A 25,142-nucleotide genomic window follows, 5' to 3' on the forward strand; every position below is an offset into this window, starting at 1 on the left:
CCACAAAAAAAATTCTCACAGAAAGCCCTTGGTTTGAAATGAGGTTGAAATAAGTGGAGTTTTGACCTGATAGTTTGAAATCTCTGTCTCGGCTCTCGAGCTTTTGATTCCATTTTTGGAAGGACACTTGAATAATCCTCTGGGTTGAGGAGTCAATTGCCAGCTAGTTTCAAGATTTGAATATCTATAGCCACATTTTTGAATAGCCAAATTTACCTGCCTATTTTTCAACTCCTTTGGGATTCCTGCACAATTGACAGAGAGGGGAGTAAGAATCTGTGAGAGCTTTGGGTCCCTCTCCTTTGCTTCCAGCATTTTAATTAAAAATTGCAAACAGTAGTTAGCACCTGCAGCCGCAGGACTAAATGATGCTTTTGGAAATATTTGTGGGCAGCCTGCTGTCTTCTCTAGCAATAGTGAAACAGAGCTCGTGCCTCCCCACTTGTAAACTGCTGTGAGTACCTGAACTCCTTGACAGTACTGCTGAAATGTGCCGGAGCATGGAGTTCATTGAGTAGAGAAGAGATGGGAGATAGCTTGCCCTTGGCTTTGACTTACACATGTGTGAAGGAGACTTGAGCAGCAAAACGAGAACCCCTGGGACAGAAGAAATATTTGCAGTTCCTGAGAGCAGAGTGTGTGAACATGCACAGCCCCTGATGCTTTCTGTCCCTTGGGGAGCCAGTGCAGGCTGATAGCATGAGAGTCTCTTACTGTACCAGTAAAAAAAAGTAAAACAGTTTAACCATTCATTTCAGGTAATGACAGGGTTTAGTAGATTGAGCATGCCAGATGTTCAGAAAGGATGGGGGAGGTTGTTTTGCTTCGGCAAGTACAAACCAAATCTTTATCAGCGCCTGCTGTTTCAAAATGTGTCTGCCTTGGCTGATATTTATCTTCTGCTTGTCTTTCAGAATGCTCCAAGACGACCTGCAGCTCAGTGATAGTGAAGAGAGTGGTGACGATCAAGTCGGTTTTCGCTGTTTTATACACTAGGCACACAGACTTCCCTTTAAACATCACCACTTGTTGCATTGTTCTGAATTCTGAGCTAACCTTTCCTCCCCCTCTCCTCTTTGTCTTTGTGAACAAAACAGGTTGTTGAAAAGTCACCTTCTTCACTTGCTCCTCCAAGGTACAGGTTTGTTCCCAAACTACTAGCTAGACCACATAAGGAGAAAACAAAACTGCTTTTTATATGTGGGGTAGGAGGGTAAGGGTTCCTAGTTTCTCTTATAGCTTTGGTTTCTGGCTGCTCCTGAAAGTCAGCTTTAGGTGTGTGGGGTTTTCTGGAAAGCTTCAATTGGAAATGAGTTATCCAGGCATGCTGGACCTTGCCTATGAACCAGAACTGTATTTCCACAACTGCTTTCTCTTCTCCTCCTCCCTCCAGCAGTGTATCTGTAGATCACACTGCACCTAATGGGATTTTCAGCTGTAGTGGCAATGGGTGAGATGTGAGTCCAGTTTTAGCTCAGAAGGAAGCGCAAAACAGCCAAGTGGGTAAGGAACAGGAAAGGGTTAGGAAGACTCACTGAGGCTGTTTCAACTTCTCTTGATAAGGAAGCTGATTGTAAGCAGTTCCTGCCATGTATTGTTAGTCAGAGGCAATATTCAAGGTAGACTGAAAAGCCATATGCCAGCATTTGAGGAAGAAAGATGGAAAAGCTCGAAATTTTTCCTATAGGAGAGCACTGACAGATTTTTTTGGCTTGATATGTGTATTCTTCAAGCACAAGAGTTGTCTACAAAGTCAGACTTGCAGAGGAGCACACCAATACTTGGCATAATCTGTGTCTCTGCAAACTCTTAAAATAGGAGTGTTGTCATGATATCAATCTTGGATCAGCAAGGAGCTTGCCTCCAGCTCTCACAGTTGATAGTGATGTGGGAAACCAAAATTTAAAAAAAAAAATAAAAAAATTAAAATATCTGCATTTTAATTTTGTAAGCCCATTTCAAAAAGAAAAACACTGTGCATGAAAGGGACAGCTCTTCCTTGATTCCATCCACTCAATTGTCAGTGTTCAGAAAACCACTTTTTGTTAGAGTAGGGTGTTGCAAGAGATGCTGCTGCCTGATATAGCTAATAATGAAGTGCTTACAGCAGTATAACCAAGTAACACAGATGAAATGAAAATTTAAGAGGGAGAACAGAAAAAACAGAAACCATCCTGAAATATATGTTCTTGCCTTGTTCACTTTTATTGGAAGTTCTTCACTTTGAGAGTTGGGTTTTTCAGAAAAGCACTGGACAGTTTCAGTACTTTCTAAACTATGGTTGGCAAAATGCAGCTCCACATTGTAGCAGTGGAGCACATTGTAGCTCCACATTGTGGCGCTCCACATTGTAGCAGTGTAGCATCCTGCTACATATTTGACTGGGTTGGAGTTGAAGGTTTTATTATTTCCAGCAATTTTGTATTCTGGTGCTTTATTTTTTGAGTATGCCAATGTATTTCTCTGGCCTTCTCCCCTCTCATCTCAGTGCCAAAACATGGGGTTTCAGTTTTATTTTTGAATAAAACTATCAATATAATAAGTAAGTAACCTTCAGCCATGCTGCTTTCTAATTTTATCTCATGGTGGCCTTGCAGTTCCTTACAGTCCCAGCCCAAGAGTGTGGCATCAGCACATTCCAGCAGCTCGGAGTCAGGGAGCACCAGTGACTCAGACAGCTCCTCAGACTCGGAGACAGAGAGCCACTCGAGTGACAGCGAAGGGAACGACGCTGCGAGAGCACCAGCACCCGAGGTGAATGCAAAGGAAAGGCAGAGGCTGCTCCCACAGCCCCTTGCATCACTCTGTTGTCTCAATGCAGTCAGGGCAGGAGACCTGAAACACTGTCATTGGTCAGGTGTCCTCTTGACATCTTTGCTGCATCACTCAACTTTTCTTGCCCTTTGCTTCCATTGTACAGTTTGTCAACCTTGGTTTCCCTTACTGCCAACATAATTAGACTTTCAGATGCCCAACCTGGAAGTGTTCCCCCATATCCTTTGGCACAGTTGTCTAGCTCTCCTGGAGGAATCAGTGCCTTCACTGGGGAGAGAAGAGAAGGCACAGAGGGAAAGCACAGCTGGGCTGTGTGGGGCCCACCTCTGCCTGTGCAGGCTGTCTGGGTGCCTTTATGGGCAGGGTGAGACCAGTTTCCTGATAATTTAAGAGGAGCTGCTGCCTCCCTGCAGCTCCTGTGTCTGAGTGAGAGATTCAGCTTCTTCCAGGTTGCAACTGAAGGGATCAGACCTGCAGAAAGGGCTGGAAATGCTTAGTCTTGCTGCTGTTGAATTTGGCTTGGATACTGCTGCACTGGCATTGCTGAGGCTTTGATAAGGGAAAGCAGACAAACAGAACTTGGTGCCTTTAACTTTCATAATTGTGAGATCATGCATTTTTTAAAAAAATCTGCTGCAGAAGTGCTCATGTCCCATGCTTTCCAGCAGTTCTTCTAGCTTGCAAAACAGTGTCAGGCCGCTGGGAAGTACATGGCTGTGTCTGCAGACCACAACTGATGCAAAACAATCCACTGGCAGTTTTGAGGTACTCTTACAAAGCCCCTTGTAATTTATTTTTCCTCCTCTTAGCTCTAGCTCTCATTCTTTTTGCCTTAGAAGTACATGAACAGGGAGAAGCCAAAAACAAGCTTTGAGACAGCCTGTCTTTCCATCTCACTTTAATACTTTTTGCCCTCCAGCAGCTGAGTTAGACTTTGCCCAATATGGTGTCTTTGAAGGAAGATGTTATACTTCTCCTGTTTTACTAAATTCTGCTTGGTTTGTCCTGTAAATACTAATGAAGTCCTAGCTACTTGCCATTGACCTTTTTGTCCTTTTTTTATTCAGCCAACTGTTCATCCATGATGCTCTGGAGTAAGTTAGTGCACATGGCCTAATTGTTTATAGTCAATTCTTCACATACAAAAGCAAACGCTTTGAGACTTCTAGGCAACAGTCCCTTGGCCCTCGTAAGCTGTGCTAGGATGGAAACAGCCCATAAAGGTATCAGGTTTGAATCCTCCCTTTCTCTTTTTGTCTGCAGCCCGAGCCATCAACTTCTAATAAGTGGCAGCTCGACAACTGGCTGACCAAGGTGAACCCACCAGCAGTGCCAACAGAGAGCCCCAGTGACACTGCCCGAGGAGATGGATGTGAGGAGGGCAAGAAGCAGGAGAGGGGCATCAGCAGCAATTCCTCCCAGCAGCACGCTGAGCTGAGGGAGCCTCCTCACAAGAGCCAAGTGGCCAGGGCTTCTCAGGAGGCTCCTCTTCCGACCAAACGCAGCTGCCAGAAGCCTCCTGCGCACGCCGAGGAGCCCTTGCCCAGGCAGACCATGGGGATCAAAAGGCCCAGCAAGCCCCTGGTGCATGAGGGGCCCAAGAGGGGCCTGAAGGTGGAGAGTGAGCCTGGTCCTTTGGAGGTCACAGACCAGTCTTTCAGGGACAAGCCAAAAGTCAAAAAACCAGTGAAGACAAAATCCAATGATAAAAAAGACCTGAAACCAGGACTTCAAGAGCCCTCTGAGAAAAAAAAGGACAAGGGATCCCACCAGGGCAATGCCAAACCTTTCTTGGAGCCCAGGCTCATGGGAGATGCCCAGGCACGGGATGCTCTCAGTCCCCTTCCTCAGGGCCAGGGCACAGCCCCCATCAGGACCAGCAGCCACAGGCATCAGGATTTGCACAAGGAGAAACTGCCCTTGCCTCTCAGGGAGAAGTTGCTCTCACCAGTGAGGGATCCCCAGACCCATGAGCACCTTGTGGTGAAAATTGATCTCTGTCACCTGGAAAAAGTCCCTCAGCCTCCCAGGAAAAATGGGCACCAGAGGAAAGCAGAGACCAAGGACCTTCCTGGTGTGAGGAAGCAGGACTTGAAGAGGAAAGCCACAGACACTCCTGAGGCGTCCATTGCGAAGAAGAAGGTGAGAGGTGGAGTGGGAGGTGGGTTTGTAGAAGGACTAATGTGATGTTTGAAAAGCCTATGTGGGCTTCCCACTTTGCAGGTTGGGAGTAGAGCCACTGTCCTGCTATAAAGGGGAATGTGAAGCAAAATAGTCTGCAGATGTTTCTTGTTTGTCACAAATCCCCTCCTAAGCAAATTAAAAGCCCTGTAAGCTGTCTAACATGTTTTAGGATTTTGGAATATATTTTTGCTCCATTTTCTTGAAATCCTGGTTTTCTCAGACAATAAAACCAGTTGTAACAATGGCTTTCTCTTGAATTGCAAGACAGCCCTTTCTTTAACTGAGGTGATTGTTGCTCACAAGTGTTCTTTGAAAAGCTGACTCCCAGGGAGGACTATGAATATACCTCCAACCAGCTGGGTCAGCTGCACAAAGAGCTGGCTGCAGACCCTGTGGGGAATGTATTCCCTCTGGATATTTTCGTCCCTGAGACCCTTTTTGGTCCTCACAGAGCAGGTGGCTTAGCATGGGTGGGTGAATAACCTTGGTTTGTGTTTCATTTAGTTTTGCCATTTTATGAATTTCCTGTAGTTGTGAGGGAGAATTGAGAAGAGCAGGGAAATGGTGAAGAAACTTGAGAAACCTCAGAAATTCCTACTCTTGCAGAGCAATGGGATAAAGGGAAACAGGCAGTCAATCTGTCTAGGAGACACAGGAGAGGAGCTATTTGAGTTAGACATGTCTTCTCTTGCAATCTGAGTGCCTGACTGCAGGGAAACCCCCTCAGAGCCTCACTGTCAGAGCATCAGTACCTCAGGGACTCAGGGCTCACGGCAGCCAGCTGGGTCAGGTACAGCTGTCAGACACTGCTTCTGTGGCACTGGGGAACCTGGAACACAGTGTAAGGATGTGATCTCAGTGCTGGAGCCTTGTCCTGAGCACCCTGCCAGAGACAGACTCCGTGTCACAGAACACCCCTGTGAGTGGCACAAGGCTGGCTGTGTCCCAGAGTACAGGCTGGGAGAAGAACTCATTGGGAGCAGGCCGGCAGAGAAGGACCTGGACGTTCTGCTGGATGAGAGGCTGGACACGACCCAGCAGTGTGTGCTTGCAGCCCAGAAAGCCAAACATGTCCTGGGCTGCTTCCAAAGATGTGTGGTCAGGAGGCTGGGGAAGGGGATTCTGCCCCTCTACTCCTCTCTGGTGAGACCCCACCTGCAGTGCTGCATCCAGCTCTGGAGTCCCCAGATTGCCAGTACTTTAAAATTTCACCTAATTCAGCATCTTGGTGATAAAAACCAAACCCCCTGCACATCTGCAGTACCTCTGTGGAGTATCTCATGTGAAAGTGCCTTGCTTTTGATTACTGTTAGTAGCAACAGGTTTAGCAGTTCCACCCCTGCCACTACAAAGCAATTAATCTATCCAAGCAAAATTAGATAAAATGTCATTTTAGGTAACTTGTCAATGAGCTTGCAATCTGTATCTTCTGTGCTGTGGGTTTGCAATTTGTTTGTTCCAATAAGATATATTTTCTTCTTCTTTTAACCAAACTCAATCAAACTTAGCTGTGTTGGTCTATATTTTATGTGAACTTTGAAAACCTGAGTAATTTTATGTTTCCTTTTTTTTTTCCTTCCTATTAGAGGGGAGTGAAGGAGGAGACTGATAGGAAGAAAATGAAATCAGAAAAAAACCCCAAATCACTGCAGTCTTCAGCTAACAAAGACTCCAGTAAATTGAAGTGAGTATGCAGTGGTGGAATGGCAGAAGGATGCATCAATCCAAGTCTTTCCTAAGCAGCTAAGATCAAGGCACTGTATCTCCTGTTCTTAAAGTCACGAGTTTGCTTCTAATGTAATGTTCCTTCTGAAACCTAATCTACAGCAGATTTGCCTTTACATCCTGGAAGCAACCAGTCCAGAAAGCAGCTCTGTAGATGTGGGTGGCTAAGGGCAGTGAGCATCTCCTTTCTCCACTAAAGTCATCCTGTTGTCTTTGTCTTGTTTTTCTGAGTGACGCAATGGACACAAAACCAATGTGTCTTTTGAGTCCTGACTGTCTGGAATTTCAGGTGGCCTTTGTGACCAGGAATTCCTCCTTTTTCCCAGTGTAGCATTTGCAGTGCTTCTAGTAGCTCTGCTGGAGCTTCCCCTGTAATTTGCATACCAGAGCACTGCCAGCATTCTGGCTAGCCCTTTGCTCCAGTGAGCTCTTCCAAGAGCTTGTTTCCAACTGGGCAGTGTTCCTGAGAGGGGAGACTCATGCCTCAGTCATGGGCTGCTGCATTCAATTCCTGCTTGCTTGTGGCTTGAATTTGAGGTGTTGGCTTGGATTGGGATGTAGTGTTGAGATTTGTGTCCTGACAATAGGAGTAAACTGCTTTGGTGAAGAGAAAACACTGACGCACCCTGGAAGCTCTGAGGAATTGGCACCATTTAGTGGCATGCAGAGATTTTTGAACTGTGGTAGTAATGCAAGAGCTTTAGTTCTGCGGCTTATTCCTCCCTTTTTTTCAGTGAAAATGAGTTCCTGAGTCATGTTCTGGCTTTTGGAGTGGAAGGATAGGATGCATTTTTGAGGAGAGGGTGATGGTTCTGTGCTCTGTGATCAGCTGTGCCAAGGTGGAGAAACTTGGGAGCATGTGTTGCAATGTGAGTAGGGACCAAACCATGGGAAAAGTGTGTGGTGAAAGAGGGGAGAGGATTGTCCCATGCACAACAGAATGAGGCAGGATGTGCACCATCACACCTCCCTGTCCTCACTGGGTTAAACTTCATTTCTTCCTCTTCTGATGTTGCAGTCCACGAGCTGGGATTCCCTGCTCAGTGTTTTCTTGGAAACTTTGAGAGACCGTATAAAAATTTGTAAATGAACAGTGGTGAAACAAAATTTAGAACTATTTGTTGCTACTTAGGGCTGCTCACCCTAAGTTCAGATGATCAGAAATCCAATGTTATGAAATGTAATAATCTCTGCCATTTAAAAGCATAGCGTTTTAAGCCTCTCTCAGCTTTGTGAGTGTTGTCTAGTTGATATAGCAAGTCTTAAAGGAGGAACTCAGCCTAATGCTATCAAGGATCAGGATCAAGTGTCAGGGTGAGTATCTCTGACCACAGAAAAGACCATCTACCAAAAGGGAGAGAGGCAGGCAGTGCTACGGTTCATCTGTCTTGTTGGGTGACTTATTCCAGGGATTTTAGTCACTGTAATCACCTCCCTCATTGAGTGAAAAGGGGCTGTATTGGAGGCATGCTTTTTTTGCAATGTCCTGATGTTTTGGTTACAAGTGTTTGCTCCAAGGACAAGTTCTGAGACTTATTCCTACTTGAAAAGAAGCTTGCTTGCATGTTGATGGTAGGTGAAGGCTTGCTGTCTAAAATACAGTGAAGCCCCTGAAGTTTCGTTTCACTTTTGTTGAATTCTTTGTATTAACAAGTCATCTCACACTTCTGGAGGAGTTTAAACAGAATTGGCACATGATTTAACTAAGTTTGTAAAAAATCCCTACATTGTATGTACATCATAATGATGAATTTGCTTCCAATCTCCAGAGCATCAAAAGCTTCATCTGAAACCCAGAAGAAAGATGTGCTCCCACCACTGCCAGCCGTGTCTGCTGCACAACCTGCCCCAAAGTCAGCCAAGATGACCCAAAAGAGACCCAGAAATGAGACTGATGAGCTGCCTGCTATGGATAACCCTGCCAAGAAGAGCAACCACAAGGATCCTTTGTTTGCCAAGCACAGGAAAGTGGAGGGAAATCGTACAGAATTGTCGAAGGGCACCAAAGTAGGTATCCAGGATAACTGGTGGGATGTTTCCTCCAACCTGGGTGCTGTGTGATTCTCTTCAGAAACATACTCTGTAAATTCCTAAGGCATGAGAATCATGTTTATGCTAATTACCATTTCAGATTGTAGGCAACTGCTAATACAGTACTGGTGTAAAAATAACTGTGCTTATAAAAAGAAAGAGGAGATTGCTTAAAGATAAGGAAACGAGCAACCTGTGGCATTGACTACAACCCAGGTATACGCTTTTATAGCTTGTTTACAAAATGGTTCATGATCCTTGCAGCTGGTTCTTTACATTTCTGGGTTACAAAATTTGATTACATGGCTGTTTACTGGAGGCTCAGGTGTGTGGTCTGGGATGTTGCTCTGTGTGTGTTAAGCCAGACTGTGGACACTGTATTAGCTGGCTCTAACTGCTTACTTTTTCCTCTTCCCTGTACATAGTAATGGGGAATCAGGAATTGTGGTGAAGGTGGAAATAAGTGTGACTAGATCTTATCATTCTGTCTTAGCCAGAGGACATGAAAACTGTGCTGCTTGCAGCCTCACTGCTCTCTTAGTCATTGCGCAAGGAAACCTGCTGCTGAATTTCTGTGAGCTTGGGAGAAGTTTGAATGGTGGTAGGCATGAGAAGCTAGCAGGGGTTGCTGAGGAAGAGAGCCTGGAGGATAGACTAGGCTTGGGGGACAGATAAACATTTTCACATGAAATTTAGGAAAACTGGGCTTTGGAATTGGTTTAGGTATATCTCTAACCAGCTTTATCTCTGTCCTTTTTCAGGGATTTGCAGGTGATGTCACAAAGCCTTTCCCAGTGCCTTCTTTGCCAAATGGTACCTCTAAGCCAAGGAGACCTCTGCTCAAGTTTGAAAAGTAAGTTTTTGTTTGACACCCCTCATCTTTACTTTCTGAAGGCATGAGGCAAAGCTGGCCATGAGGTTACCCTTGCTTCTGCTTTTTCATGAGCAGTTTTTTGGGAGGAAAGAGACGGGGAGACATGTGTGAGATCTGCCCTGTACTGCCTTCTCATGCCTACCCATCACAAAGTAAAGGCTTACAAGAAAGCAGTTTTACAACAGTTTTGGTTTGAGGGAAGCTTTTCTGGAAGTTAGGGACCTTCTCTCTTGTAAGCAAGTAACTTGAATACAAGTTTTGGTCTCAGATAAGTGTGTGTTAACTGCCAAATTTACTTTGTTTCAATTAACATTTATTTATGGGTCTGTACTTGAGGAATGACAGATGATGTAACTACTGTATTTCCATGGAAATGGAAATTTAACTCGTTCCCATAGAAGCCCAATCTCTGGCAGATTTTTATTTCTAAATGTAAATTTTCAATATTATTCCAACATATATTTTTAAAGAAATCAATCAACCCATAGCATCCTCTAAATAAGAAAGTAAAACTGTTAATTATCCTACCCTTTTTCATTTGTTTTTCCTCTCTGTCCCCAATTCAGGCAACATTCAAAGGAATACTACATTGAACAGGCCCAGAGGCTGAAGCACAAAGCTGATGCAATGGTGAGTCTTGACCTTGTGCTGGGAATGCTGACCAGCTCCTGCACTCAGCCCTGGTACCTGTGTGTGTGGGAATGAGGTTCACTGGCTACCATGACTTCCATACTCCATACATGGAGTGTGTTCAGTCATGTGTTGGGAGGCTGTCTTTATTTACCAGATGTTCAGCTGTTTCTCTTGGAAGCAAACACATCTAGAGAATGAGATTCAGAACTGACATTGTAAAGGGTTAGCTTTGCTAAGAGTTACAAAGGCATCCTTGGAGAACAGATGGAACAGCTTGTTTTAAAACAGTTTAAAAAATCAGGAAAGTCAGGATCCTGGCAGTTATTGAGGTTCTGGTGACCGAGACTTGGAAGTGGCCTTGGCAGATCTGATTTTCTCTGCTCTATGCAGTTTAACAGTGTGCACAAGTGAACATATTGCTTTGCTAATTATGGCAGATAATTATCTCATTCAGATAATGTCCATTGGCTACCTTCTGTTTACCTGTGAAAATGAAGTGAGAGAATACTGCAGTGGGAAATCCCCCTGTGAGGCAAATCTCCAAGACCGGACAACAGTATAAAAAAAATGAAGATAATAAATTACTCAAGAAAACCATTGAGCAAAGAGAGAGAAATGGAGCACACAAAGCTGAAGACTGTGATCACATTAAGGGTTCTGTTGAGAACCCTTTGGTTTTCACCCAGAGGCCAAACTGAAATCTTCTTTCTTCAAATCCTGCCTAACTAGAAAGAAAAGAAAATTGAAGTATGTTTGCGAGAATTGTGTTCTGTCTTAGTAAAAATGTGAGAATTTTCTTCCCAATAGACCGACAAGACTGGAAAGGCCTTTCAGTACCTGGAGGCTGCCCTTTTATTCATTGAATATGGGATTGCCTTGGAATCAGATGTGCTGGAACCAAAATCAGCTTACAGCATATTCAGTGACACCATAGTTCTCATCAAGTAAGTGGCTTTCAGAGTGTGACAGTTTGGCATGTTTGGAGAGGAGGGCATTTTGACACACAGTCCTCTGCTCAAGATCTTATAATGTTCCTTGTGCCAGGACTAAGGACTCAGGGCAGATTTCCTGACTTTCCAACTGTTTTTAAGATAATGGCATGCACTGTTATTTCATTAACTGTGGGGCTTCAGAGTGCTCTGGTGGCTGACAAGTTCCTGTTTATTTTGTTTCCCTAGATTCGTTATGACTTTGAAACCATTTGCAGACTCCTCAGTCTCTTCACACGGAAAAATCTTTGCTGTGTTACGGTGAGTAACTGTGCTTCTGTTCCTTTGTGCACTGCTTTGAAACTGAGGGAAAGATCTATTGCTTCTGGGGGGAAGGAATGAGTTAAATGGGAGTTAGAGTTATGCAAGGAAAATAAACAATATAAAGGAACAGAAAAAAACCCCAATATGAAAACCAGAATGAATTGAAATATCTCTAAAGTAAGCTGGGAGATCACAAGGGACCACATGTAGAAGGCACAGGCTTTAAAATTTGATCTTCTGGTAACTTGAGAGCACATAAGGGCTTTCACCTAAGGTGAAAGAATGTGATTTGGCTGCCCATGTTTGAGCTGTGTAAGTGAAACTGTAGCTGAACATGGATGAGGCACTTCTGGATGGGGACTTACTCAGCCTTTGGCACCTTTGAGAGCCTGGGCACCTGTTTATATGAAAGACCAGAGAAGGCCCTTCCTTTCTTTCCCTTTTTTTTTTTAATTTTTTTTTTAATTTTTTTTTAAATTTTTTTTTTCCACAAAGTCTTTTTTCATCATGATCAGAAGGAGGAGAAATTTTGAGCTTTCTTGACCTTCCAGTAGAACTAAGTTGTGTCTGCCTCCATCCCTCACGGCTGATGAGGGCTGGGCACGAAGACTGACACTCTGGTGTGTTTCTGTCCACAGCATGCGCTGCCAGTCCATTCTGCACATGGCAATGTTTGGTTACAAAAAGGACACTGCAATGAGGTATTCCAGGCTCCTGAATGACCACTTCAAGGTAGGGCACAGGTATCACTAAGCTGCCAGCTGGATGCCTGGCTGTGGTAGTTACTGATGTCAGCTGAACAATCCAAAACTAACTAGACTTTTATTCCTTGCTGCAGAGTAATTTCAGAGTAATACAAGCACCTTCTCCAGGTGTTGCAAGGTAAGATTTAAAAATTTGTTGTCATGATTCTGTGTTTCAAAAACAATGAGTAAGAGCTTTTCTGTGTTCTGTGGTCATTTCATGTGACAGACAGGAAATGAAAGATTTTTTTTTTTGTCTTCCAAAATTTTTGGCCAAGAGAAGGTTTTTTGGACTTTGACAGTGATGCTGATTCCAGTTACATTTTTTGTGGCCATCTTGCACAGGATAGTTCATTGAGAAGTAAATGGTCTCTTGAGAGCAGTGGTGGAAGCCCTGTCATACCAGTGACTAAAATTAGGTTGGTTGAAGTGGTGGGGGTGTGATGAGCCAGGCTGTGTCTGGAATGCAGCCGGGTGACCACATTTATCTGCCCTGGGCCTATAAATAAATGTGTGTAGGCTGACCTGGCTGCTCTAAGGAGCTGCCAAAAGCTCCAGCCTCCTCAGGAGGGGAGCTTCAGTATGCCTGATTTGGAAGGCATTAGGGAAAACACTTGGGTAATCTGGTGAAGACTTTCACAAGGAGGTGTAGAGTTTGGAAGATGGATGGGTGTCCCTTTTCGGTGTCTGGTCCCACATTTTCTCTTGTTGAGTAGAGTCCTTCTAAATCACTTTCAAAAACTTGGCCTTGCCTTCAAAGTACAATTGCTTGTGCTGTAGCTGAACACATCTCACTTTTCAGCAGTCCACTCCATGCTGCAGGCCTGGGTGACACCGGATAGCTCCTGGCATGAGGCAGCCTTGTGGAAAGATGTTTAGCTCTGAAGCTGAATGTTCATGATGGTGTTTCTTTTCTGCTGCAGAAGCACAGGCTTGCCTTCTCCTCTTTCTCCAATACCCTCTCCTGCTGGATCTGTGAGTTCTCAGCCGGGATCAAATGATAGCAATGGTGTTGGCCACAGCAGCATTGGCAACAGCACTGGCTCTACTGTCACTGTCTCCTGTCATATCTCCAGTGTCACCTCCTCCTATGTCAATATCACTTCCTATATCCTCCATGCATATGAAATTTGGGAAAAGGCTGATGCACTGGCCAGAAAGAATAAAGGTAAGTCTTTTCTGTCTCTTGGTTGTGTGTATTTGCTTCAGTCCTGACACTCAGTGCAGCAAGCACTAGTCCTAAAGTTCAAAGCATGAAATATGTTGAATATCTCTGCCAGAGCATATTGGCAGAGATACTTGATGGTGACATATTGATGAGTGTTCCCATTAAAAGGTTTTCTTGGCATCCTCAAATGTCCAAGAGCTTAAGGGATGAGGGTGTCAAGTGCAGGAAACCAGCCAACACAAGAAGCATAAGGGGTTTGGGTGTTTTCTGTCTTTCCCTTTGGGGCACTGGGCTTTTCGGAGTTAGTTTGCTTTGTTTAAAACTATCATTTTGGCCTGTAGCCTTGTGTTTTAGTTTTTGTCAAATTTCCAGGTCATTTTGTCTTGAAAGTGGTGAAGCTGGCTTCTCTGCCTAACAGAGAAGCTGAGCAGCACTTGAATTTGAGTCCTTGCTGGGCAAGTGCCCAGTATTTGCCAGCAGCAATTCCTAGAATTACTGCAAAATTTTATTTTACAGTTTTGTTGTTAAAAATGTTGTATTGTCCTTTGGTTCAAGCAGTGATGAATACACAAAAGCCACAGGGTTGGTGCAGTCCAGCCTGTGACCTTGTCATCCCACATGGCCTCAGCAGTGTCATTTTCCACACAACACGAAGTTTTGTGAGCCAGTGTGGGTGAAGAGATGCATTGCCATGACCTGTTGGCAAACTTGCAAAAGAAAATAAGCACAATGTGTTTGGCTGAACTGTTGGAAGGCTGTAAAAATCCTCATACTAATGAGGCAGTTGCTGAAAATCAAAAGGCTTTCCAAGTCACCTTTGAGCAAATCTGTGCTTGCAGAAGCAGTTAATGTGTGGCATTTTCGATTCTGCCCTCAAAAGGCTGATAAAAGACTGTCCCATAGAAGCAGTGGATGGTGCTAATAAGCCAGAGGAGTGAGTCATGGAGGAAAATGTGTGGGAGGGCCTGAGCACAGCCTTGCATCAGTCAAGACTAAATTCAAAACGTGCTCTGTGTGGCTGGTTCCTGAAGTAGGGGGATGATGACTGGGGTACTAAATACTCTGTAGGGAGTGGATCTGTGCAGGAGACTAGTAAATACTCATGTAGGCTTGCTGGTGGTGTACTGTTCAGGACAGTTGGAAGCATGTCAGAACTGGATTACTGATAATCAGTGTAATATACAAAGGGGTACAGAGTGAAAATGCAAAATTATTCAAAAAGGCCACATCCTTGAGTCTTTTATGCAATTCATAGGGCATAAGAAGAGGAAGAAAGCAGCAGCCTTTAGCTATCAAGATCTTATAAGCAGGGAAGTCCTAAGCTATTGGAAAGCAGAGAGCTGTAAGTGCTGTCCAAGTCACTGGTGCAGGGCTGAAGTGCCTTCTGCAGGGTCCCCTGACAGGTGCCAGCTCCTCGCTGTAATTCAGAGCAGCACTTTGGATCATAAGGCTGTAACAGGCTGTCTTCATGCTCTGGTCTCTCCCTGCAAGGACAAGCTGAGGCTGCAGGCATGGATGTGAAGTCCCTTTCCTTTCACATGATGCAGTGACAGATCAGGTTATCTTCTGTTTGCTCAGACAGGGGCTTTCAGTTCCTTCTGTTCCCCATGAGGGCATGGATTCTGTAAACAAAAGCAGGAAAATCAGAGGGAACGTGTTCTCTCCTTCTGCATTGGCAAGTATTAGAAATGAAGTGTTGTGCACTCTGCTTTTGAAGAGCTCCTTGCACAGCCAAGCAGAATTTTCCCACCTCTAGCTTCAATCTTTGGGTATCAAAAAGGAGAGCTGAAAATTACCAGTTTCTGAAAAGGTATTTAGCATCATGTTTGAGCTGAAGAGTGAGGGACTGGGCCTGTGTCAGTGGGAGGCAGGTCTTGCAGGAATATCTTGGAAAGGTGGCTGCAAAGGAATAGGTGTGAGAATTTCCCACAGCTCCTGGTCACCTGCACAGATGATTTCCAGCAGAGAGCAGGGCTTACAGCCTGCCAGCCCCTCACAGCAGGGTCAGGTGTGCTGCCAGAGCCTCCTCCTGTGCAGGAGGAGGAGTGGGATGCCTGGAGGTGGTGGGATGGGAGGAATGTGAGATCTGCCTGACATGCTTGGCTATAAGCAATCCAAACCAGAGCTGTATATAGCCTGGCAAACTACACAAATAGAGAAATCCTGACGTCTCCAAGGTTTGAGGATGGATGAAAGAAAGGGACCACAGCTGTATGTGTTTCTGGGTGCTGCTCAGGAAGACACTCAAATTTATCCTGTTTAGAATTTAGGAGAAACTTGAAGCAGGGACTGTAATGCAAACACCCAAACTTTTGCTACCCTACCACAGAGTCTCTGTGTCCTTTAAAGTCAGGATGTGAGGAGATGTCTCAGTGTGTGTAAATGTTTTCCTGTTGCCTGCCTTGCCTGCTGTGCTTGTCATCCTTCCCAGCCCTGTGACACTGCTGAGCTGTTTGCACTAGCACTGTTTAACAGGACTGGCCAGCTGACTGTGTGCTGCTGCTCTCACTTCTCACCTGTCAGGTGTGCCTGGTGTATGAAACCAACCAAATCTTTTCTCTCTCTCTCTCCCTTTTTTCCTCAGAGTTTTTTGCTGAACTCAGCAGAGCGACAAGTACTCTGGCACTGACCAGTAGCCTGACAGACCTGGTACACTACATCAGACAGGGATTACAGTGGCTGAGACTGGAAGCAAATATGCCTTAACTGGTTCTCCAGGTGGTTAAATACCTTGAAGTTTTTTTGCACTTTTGAAGCCTCAGAAACAGTATAATTTTTGTTTTAATTGTTCAATACAGAGCACCTGCAAGGGAAAGTATTTTAAATAAAGTTGGAAGTTATCTGGCTACACTGGAAAACGCTTGAACTGTGTTTTTCTAGGGTAGCACTTTGCTACCTTGAAAAAGAAGAGACAGAGGATGGCACCTTCCTTTAAAATGATGAAGTGCAATGAATTGTCTGAATGGCCTGATGTATTGATGGTCTATAAACATTTCTTTTACAAATAACCAGCAGGACATTAATTGCACATGATGCTGACAAGAAGGAAATCTGCCTCCAGAGGTGGTTATGCAACATCCCACAGTCTGCAGCAGTTGTGTGCCCAGACAACATGCCAGAGGAGTTGCTTTTGCAAGCACAGATGCAATCATTGGTGTCTTTGTTCCTCAGAGAGCAAGTAGCAACCTTATCAAGCACCGAACAGCATTATGTTACAGGAAAAGCACCAAAAGGATCTGCTCTGCCTGCTTCCCAACCTCACCCTCCTGCTTTTGCCAGCCACCTGACAAAACTGAGGAAGCCACTGCCTTCAGTGCAGCAAGTTTTCTTTTCAAGTCATCACTGCTTTGGTCCTCCTTGCTGTGCTGTCATGCACATCCATGCCCTGGGCACTCCAGCTGTGTTACTGAGGGGCTGGCTCAGCTCTAGCCTTGCAAGCCAAACACAGCTGGGGTGGCAAAACAACGTGGTGTTTTTGGAATAGCTCTGCCTCTTTGCTGAGAAATGTCACCATGAGGATTCTTTGTGGGGCTGATGTTTTGTCATTTTGGTGGGTGGGGGTGGAAAGCTGCACTGGTTCACTGTAATTGATTGGACATTGTTCTAGAACTTCCATAGGAAGGAATTGCTTGTGGTTAAGGAGGGATTAAGTGGCTGAATGTGGAACATAAGATAAATTTTGCATTTGGATATTTGCCTGAAACCATTGAAGGTCTTGGTGAATATCTAAGAGCAGGATTTGTACCAAAGTAGGGTCTTCTTCATGTGGGAGACAACTCATGTGTTCTCTCAGCCATGTTATAGGATGGACCCAGTGACTTAAAAACCTCTCAAGGGAACAAGAAAGGGAATAATGAGCTGTTTCCCAACATTGTTTTTCTCGTATCAGTGAAGGCAGCACCCCTGGCATTTGTGTATTCAGTGAGATGACACCCTTCTCTACCCAAAGATTCCTTGTGGTGTGACAGCAGCATCCTGCCGTCCTCATACTCAATAGTGTGCCTTAGCCCTCTGGTCCCCTCTCACATCCCTCACCCTCTCTCTCATTGGCCCATGGGACTGGAGAAGAGAAGGATAGTATCCCAAAATAATTGTGTTTATGGGAAAGAATTAGCTCCCTTTTCCACATAAGTTCACTATTAGGGAGGAACAGGTCTGTAGATGTGCAGAAATCCCCCTTTGTAAAATACCTGCTCATGGGTTTAAGGCTCATGAAAATGGACAGTGAATAAATAGCAACAAAAGGTTTGCATTTCCAAAAGTAGTTTCTGTAGAAGTGGCCCCTGTCACGGGGAAGCCTGGGCTCTTCTTGGTTCTGGGAGAAGGTGATGGGAGTGTGCTGGTCCTGAGCAGAGGGGAGCTCTCCTGTCACCTTCCCTGGCAGTGCAGGACCACCAGGATCATGGCTGTGCCTTTCTTCACCTTGAAGGGATTGGCCTTTTACATTCACTTTGTTAAAAGCCTCAGAGCATTTCAGGGATGCGCTGTCCTAACAAGTGGAAGGAAGATCCATGTCCCCCTGTCCCCATTTTACCTATCAAGCTTTGCTTGCACTCCTGTCCCCTGGAGCAGTGACTGCTCAGAGTAAGCAGGGTCAGAGAAGGGCTCAGCATTAACTGTTTTGTTCTCAGGAAGTGTGGGGATGGGCAGCCAGTCTGGAGGCTGATGTGCACTTTGGAACTTGATCCCAGACTGGTGGATCGATGCCAACTTTGGACTTTGTCTTCAGACAAAGCTATTTCTAGGATCACCAGCTGGGGAGGAGGAGGAAAGATGAAAGCTTTATTGAACCTGGAAACCACTGTGGGAGCCTGCAGGAACCGTAGCAGAGTGTTAGGGGATAGCATAAGGAGCAGCAGGGCCAGGGGTCTCCTGGTACTTTCCTTCTGTGTGCATCCACGTCCCTCCCTGCTGCCAGGAGAGGTCCTTGCTGCTGGGCAGAAGTGGTTGTGTGAGGACTGCTCCCATTCCCAGGACAAACTCTCCTGGGCTTTGAGGGGAAGAACATCACAGGCAGTTTGTGTCACAGGTGTGGGGAACTCTTTGGGGGCTCTCAGTTCTAAAGCAATCTGTGGGAGCATCACTCCCAAGCTCCACAGTAGGAAGCTGGATTTAGTTTTGGGACACAGAGAAAGACTGTTCAAATAATAGGAAATTTTATGAAAAGCCATCTTATTTCAACCTTGAGCCAGGTCAGAGGCCTGCAGAGGGTTAGGAAGGAAGCTCATAATTTTCACCTGGGCCTATTCAGGCCTTTAAAAAACAAACAAAAATTAAGTAAAAGCAGAAATCAAAATGTAGCAGTGGAGGAAATTGCATTTGCCATTCAGAAGCAAACCATTAATCCAAGGAAAACCAGGGGTGATTGTTTAATCCCAGAAAGAACAGAGGCAGCTATGGTGGCAAAGCAGCATCATTTCCAGGCAATATTTATTTAAAAGAAATAATAATACATGCGTTGAAATTGTCAAATATTCTATTTTTAAGATGCCATTTATTTAATAGTTGAAAACCCCACTTACATGGAGCTAGAGATCTCTTGTGTAACTGAAAGTCAAAGTCTGACTGCAATGTTCTTGTTTTTGGTTTTGTCCTCTCCCCTCCCTCTTGGTTTCCATGATAAATCTGTACATTTTATTTTGGGGATGTATGTCCCTCTTGTATATAACCTTTTTTTCCCCTGTCTGTGATGGAATTTCTGAGATGGTTGATTCATATGGGGGAAATAAACAATAAATGAATGTTTGTTATGAGGTGTTTCAAGAGTCCTTGTGTTCTCAGCTTCTTGCAGAGAAATTCTAGTGTAGCTTTTCTCTGAATGGCCTTAGTGTTTCCCTTCTGAATAAGGTTTAGGTATGAATTTCTGTACAGAAGTCTCTTGTTCTCTTTTTCCACCTGTTTATCACCCCTTGTCCTTTCCTTAATGACCAAAACTGGTGCAAATGTAGATGCTCAGAGTGGCAGGAGCATCACAACTTGTGACATGTTCCTCGTGCCCTCCCACGTCCTATGCAGGGGAGGCTGAAGCCAGCAGAGCCTGGCTCTGAGCCCTCTCTGACAGGGACATCCCACAGGTTGGTTTCAGGCAGTCCAACGAGGTCAATTAGAAAACCAGGAGACGAGGCTGAAGTGGTGGCTGAAGGGTCCTGCTCTGTGTTTGCCATGAAGGTGTTGTAGGGCTTGGTTTGTGGATTGGTTTCTGAAGGGCTGTGAGGAGGATTTCCCTCGGGGAATCCCACAGGACTTCATGCCCTGTGGTACCAGTGTCTCGTTGGTTGTGCAAGGGGATCTCTGCCACAGCCTTGTACTTCTCATTGGAGGCTTTTCCCACTTTTTGTTTTCCAAGCTGTTCCTCGGAAGAATGGTTTTGGCTTCCCTGTGCTCTCTTGGGATACAATTTGTGATTCAGGTCTGTTCTGCAGCAGGCATTGCCCACGGGATGTTTGCTAATAATGGATGTGGTTTTGTCATGCACTGTGTAAACTGTAGAGGATTCTGACACCTGGTTAATACCCACTGGAAATGCTGCAGTTCCAGGTGCTGTGCATAGAAATGCACTCTTGGATTGTGCTTGGTTCAGGGCTGGGGCAAAGCAGGGAGGGTTCATTTTGGGGGTGGGATGGAATTGGGGTTGAACATGCCAGCAGGGAGGGCATCCAAAAGCCAGGCAGGATGTGGGGCCATAGCAAGTGCTGGCTGCCCTGCTTGGCTTTCTGCCCAGGGCAGTGGCTCCCCAGGCTAACACAGCCAAAAATATTTTTCCATTAGTACTTTGTTGTAGTTTCTTTAATTATCAAGTCTTTATTGCCCAAACCTAATTTTGCAATTGTGTTTAATTTATTTTAAGAGTTTTTTATTGATTATAGATGAGCTTGCGTTCTGCCTTTGGCTTGGCTTATCCTTTTCAAAAACAAATGTCATTTTTGGCAAAACAGCTGAGTTAAAGTCGATTGCACTTTCTCAGCCCTGTGCTGCTCTCCAAACACTAAAATAGCCCTTTGGCAGCCTGTGCTTTCCTTACATTAATTGCAGTTTCAGCAACCTCTATCACAAAAAAACATCATTGTTCCTTGGCTATCATCAGCCTTTCTGAATGTGTTTCCATAACCTTTGTTTTCCTGGAACTTGTGCATTCTGCAGTAGCAGTGTGGCTCACTGCTGCTTTGTCATGTCTTTTGTCAAGGTGTGGGGTTCCTGGTGGGTTTTCCTCCTCTCCTGCTCAGTATTGCTGAGATTGTTTTTGGGTCTAGCCCTTCATGTTGCAGCATTAAGGCTGTGTTTTACACTATCTCAAGCATCTGCAAAGCCTGTAGATTGTTTAGTGGAATCTTGATTTTACTGCTGGCCAGTTGCATATGAAGAAATACTTGTAAATGGAAAAAAATAGTTCAGATTTTTTTTTTTTTTTCAGTTTCCAAGTAATAAAATGCATCTGTTTTTGTTCCATGTGGGGTTTTCCCAGATGCCTTCTGTACCTTTTCACTTGAAAACTATAGCTGTGGTAAATTAAAGTCTTTGTTTAAATTTTCATTTGAAAGAAACAGAAAATACTGTCATTTTAACAACTGTAAAGGAGTAATTACTTAGACAATGTAGTGCCTTAGAATCTTTTGGACCAGGGAGGTTGTGGGCAAAAGGTAGCTGGGCTCCAGCCCAGGACATGGCAGGCAGGTCAGAACTCGAGGGGCATTAGGGGTGTAAATCTTGCAGTCAATGCACAAAATCTTTTCTAAGATTTTTGTCCCGCACAGCTGGCAGAAATGAGCCTTTTATTTTGATTATATTCAGTGCTAAGTGGAATAGTAAGCTGAGTGAAGGTAGTAGATTTGAATAAACAGTCTGGCTGAGGTAGAAGGGGAAGAGAAATCTGCAGATCATGTGCACAGCATTTATTTTAGCACCCTAAACCTGTCTCTTGAGAGCCAGTGGGTTTTCTGTGATGATTATTAAACAAGAGGCAAACAGTTCATTGTATTTCTGTACCCAGTGGAGAAGAATCACTCCACACAGAGGCATTACTTCCCCCTGCTGTTATTTTGTGTAAGGGCAAGAGTTGCCCTGGAAAACAGAAAATCCCACACTGCAATTTAGTAGCTGACACAGCACACTTCAGACATGATCCTGGTGCATCCCTGTTCCTCTCCAGTGATTCCTTGGCACTGTGTGAGTGGGACAGACCATGAACCACAAGAGTGCAAAGATTGGTGGCAAACTTGTTTGCAAGAATTGTAAAGAAACAAATGTGGAATTTTTAAAAATTTTTTTAAGTAAGTGCTCCAAAGGGCAAATTAGTTCTCCTAATAAATCCAGCAGTAAGTATGGGAAAATGGGACACAAGAGCTTATATCCTTTAAAACACAAATGTACATTTAAAGCTGAGGAAATAGAAAATTCTATAATAAAACTAAAAAAATGTGAAATGAAAATAAATCTCAGATTTTTCATGCAGTGACACAAGAAGTTCAGGTTTGGGAAACTGGGAGGAGGCTGAGCAGTAGCTCGTGTGTCTTGGATGAGGGCAGGTAGCAAAACATGCTGTTACTGTTGTGATTGGGAACTGTCCTAAATAGGAACTTAAGGGGTTCCCTCTTTTCACAGAAAAAATTAGGATATAGACAAGATATCAATATAGGATAACAATATAGAATATTGCAGTATAGCAGTCAAATGTGAAAGAAGATTGTGCAGCTGAGAGGTAGAGGAACAGAGCTGCAGGAATCTGCTCTCATGAAAAAAATCATCTGGTGATTATTTTTTATCATTGAGGTGAGCAAATCATCTCCTTGATTTGTTCACCAAATCAGGAATTCTTGGAATTGATGATTTGTACCTTATCAGTGATGGGTTGTTTTGATTTTTTTTTTAAAGATTAATTGTGTCTCTTTGACTGAGATGATTTAATACCACATTCATTCACCTTCTGATGGGCAGAAGCCTTTTCTTACATTAATTCTTTCAAGAATCAGCTGTACTTTGAAAGAAATGTAAAGAATCTGTGAATCATAGAGATGAGTTGGGCTGCTAAAGCACTCCAATGTCAATTTTCTTTTCTCATCCCATGAACTAATAATTTAATGTGAAATTCTTGTTGCAGAGGCCCTGCTCCAGGAGTTCTCCTGTGTGGACTGGTAAAGAAAGCCTCCCTGCGTTTCCATCACTGCACAAAGTGTACAAGTCACAGGACTGAATTTCTTGCCACCTTTTTTCACTTAATGCCTGAGCCTGGAGCCTTTTTGGACAAAGCAGCTGCACGGCCTGGCCTGGGTACCTGAATGGCTCCTTCTCAGCTGCTGGGCAGGGAACAGGAGTTTGGTGATATTCCTTGTCAGAAAGCCTGTCTGGGCAAGGAAATTCTCTGCTTGTCTGAAAAGAGAGAAAGGGCAGGCACTGATGTCTCCTCTCCCTTCCATCCCTTGTAGATCAACAGGAACAGCTTCAAATCCCAATTCTTACTATTGCCTCTGTAAGCTGAGAGTCCTCTCAGAAGAAGAGAAGTCCTCTCTCCAGGGAAATTGCAGGTAAGGCTGGAGCTGCTGGGAGGGGCTGAGTGAGGGGAGCCTTGTCTGCACAGGGGTGTGAGGTAGAGCTGCTGGGACAGGGAGCTCACCCTGGGTAAGGTGAGCTGTCACAGCCTGTGACTCCAGGGGAAGATGGTAAAGCCTCTGTGGAAAAACCCAAATTGCAGAAGTGAAGCCAAAGCTGTTGATTTATTATTATTACTTTCAGTTTTAATGATCCAATGTCTTCTGTGTCTGTACATTGAGATATCTCTTCAAATAATTTAATTAATTTAATGTATCCAAAGACACCAAGTTCTGCCCATAATAATTTCAATATTAGTGACAGCAGCATTGAAAGGAAGGGAAGCTCATGAAGGAGAGTACCTAAGGTTTAACTTTTCCAAGCCATTTCCATATTCCATTAGAGCAGTTGTTTGCCTGGGGCTTGATGAAGAAAGGCAGAAAGAAGAAGAATCAAATAAGTCCAACAAAGGGATACAGAAATCAGTTTGGGTAAATGCAGAACTGTAAAAAAAAAAAAAAGGCCAGGTGTTCACTTCCTCAGCTTTAGGGAATCTCTGGATCAATCTGTGCCTAGGTGTGTGAAACAGAACTTGGCTCACCAGGGCACAGTGCAGGTGGATTATCAGCAGCAGCTCATGGTCAGGAGGGGAGGCTGACTTTGTTTCATCCTCCAGGTGCCATCAGGGGTTTATTAATAGTGTTTCTGCAAGTGCTCTGCTGTGCAGTGCTAATCTTTCCTCTTTCTTTTTTGAGATGCAGTCTTGAGCATTTCAATGGGACTTGATGCTGTGATCATTATTTGTTTTAAAAGCTTAGGAACTACAGAAATTGTCATTTGCCATCTTTAAGCAGACAGACCATGTCAGTTCAGGTCCAACAAATGACAGCTCATACAGATAAGAAGCAGTGTGATAGGGAAAAGGCTCAGCTGCCCTGCTGATTAGATTTTGCTTGGTTTTACAGGGACAGGAAGGTTTTAATCCAAGTTATCCTCACTAATGGTCTCAGGCTACTGTATAGAGTGTATAGAGGTTCCCCAGTTCTGCATTGTGCTTTGCTAAAATATAAATTTCTAGAGAGGAATGAAATGTTCTCCCTGCAGATGCCAGGATGCTTTTTCCAGTTCTCAGCCACATTGTGCTGGGAGAGATAAGCCCCAAAGGAGTTGATACTAAACTATTCTCACATCAACTCACCTGTCCCTGCAAATGTCATGATCCTACAAAAAAAGCTAGAGGCCTTTTTAAAAGAAATGTTTTCTATTGGCTTTGAGCTCAGGTTGGTTTGCATAAGAAATTACTTCAAGGCCTTGACTGAACCTAAGGGGCTCCTGTTATTCAAAAAGGAGTTACATAAATCAAGATTCTGTCTACTCGCATGCTGATTTTCTTCCTCCTCTTCTTGCCTCTGCAGAACATGTGTTCTCCTGTTTGTCTAAAGGAGAAAAAAGTGCATTTTCATTCAGTTGTACAGACCAACAAGGCAGTGCTCTGTATCTTCCCCTGACCACCGGGAAAGAAGAAAGATTTCTGGCCCCCCATTAGGAACACCCAGAGTCGTGATGCTCCCAGTGGTTCATACAGCAGTGTGCAGGGCAGGGTTTCTTCATTTGTTGCTTTTCTGGCACACACTTATTCTCTGTTGGCTGGCTCAGCAGTATTTAGCAATTGTTCCTTGCTTACGTGGAATTAGTTCTTGGATTAGAATTCAGTCTCTCTGTGCAGTTAATTTGTTGAACTATGTGGTAAAAGAAATGTTATTTTGCCCTTAATCATTGTTAACAGAAACATAACCGTGACCAAACAAACTCGCTTGGATATACATACATTTTTCAATATAATGTACAACAAAAGGCATTGTATTAAAAATTTCTATTGAGTGTCAATGGTTTTAGTTACAACCTATAAAATTACACTTAATGAGTCCCATAATGTTTCACTTACTAGTGTCTCTGTCTATTACAAATGCTGAACTGGGAGCTGCCAAAGGAGTATTGCACTGACTCTCGTAATAATAATAATAAAAGGCTTCATTGCAATCATGTCACATAATCCTCCATAACTTGCTGTTTCCAAGTTTGTGATCCTTTGATGCTTATTTGGCTACAAAATGAAAGCCTTGTCTCCAGATAATGAAGGAAAGGAAGGTTGTCCTGGACCATTTGAAGTCTGTGTGTATTTGATTCTTTCATTGTTTACAGCCAGACTTGAGAAGGATCAAAAAGATTTTTGC

At 44.1% G+C, this 25,142-nt stretch overlaps 1 protein-coding gene across 2 annotated transcripts in view; it reads left to right on the forward strand.

The window, feature by feature from the left end:
* Window positions 1-19,136, forward strand: part of AFF1 (ALF transcription elongation factor 1) — a 68,008-nt gene extending 48,872 nt beyond the window's left edge. Inside the window, exons 8-21 of one of the 2 annotated variants that reach the window (XM_021549218.4) lie at window positions 915-969; window positions 1,098-1,141; window positions 2,598-2,754; window positions 4,039-4,917; window positions 6,546-6,643; window positions 8,454-8,691; window positions 9,477-9,568; window positions 10,156-10,219; window positions 11,030-11,166; window positions 11,401-11,472; window positions 12,114-12,207; window positions 12,314-12,357; window positions 13,142-13,386; window positions 15,971-19,136. In XM_021549218.4, the coding sequence (XP_021404893.3) occupies window positions 915-969; window positions 1,098-1,141; window positions 2,598-2,754; window positions 4,039-4,917; window positions 6,546-6,643; window positions 8,454-8,691; window positions 9,477-9,568; window positions 10,156-10,219; window positions 11,030-11,166; window positions 11,401-11,472; window positions 12,114-12,207; window positions 12,314-12,357; window positions 13,142-13,386; window positions 15,971-16,092 (2,341 nt within the window). In that variant the 3' untranslated portion in view covers window positions 16,093-19,136. The remainder of the gene's footprint in view (window positions 1-914; window positions 970-1,097; window positions 1,142-2,597; window positions 2,755-4,038; window positions 4,918-6,545; window positions 6,644-8,453; window positions 8,692-9,476; window positions 9,569-10,155; window positions 10,220-11,029; window positions 11,167-11,400; window positions 11,473-12,113; window positions 12,208-12,313; window positions 12,358-13,141; window positions 13,387-15,970) is intronic. The other variant, XM_021549219.4, reaches the window with a different exon arrangement.
* Window positions 19,137-25,142: the final 6,006 nt, after the last annotated feature.

This window comes from Lonchura striata, chromosome 4 (genome assembly GCF_050655825.1).
Source record: "Lonchura striata isolate lonStrDom1 chromosome 4, ASM5065582v1, whole genome shotgun sequence".
In the NCBI taxonomy this organism is placed as follows: Eukaryota; Metazoa; Chordata; class Aves; order Passeriformes; family Estrildidae; genus Lonchura; species Lonchura striata.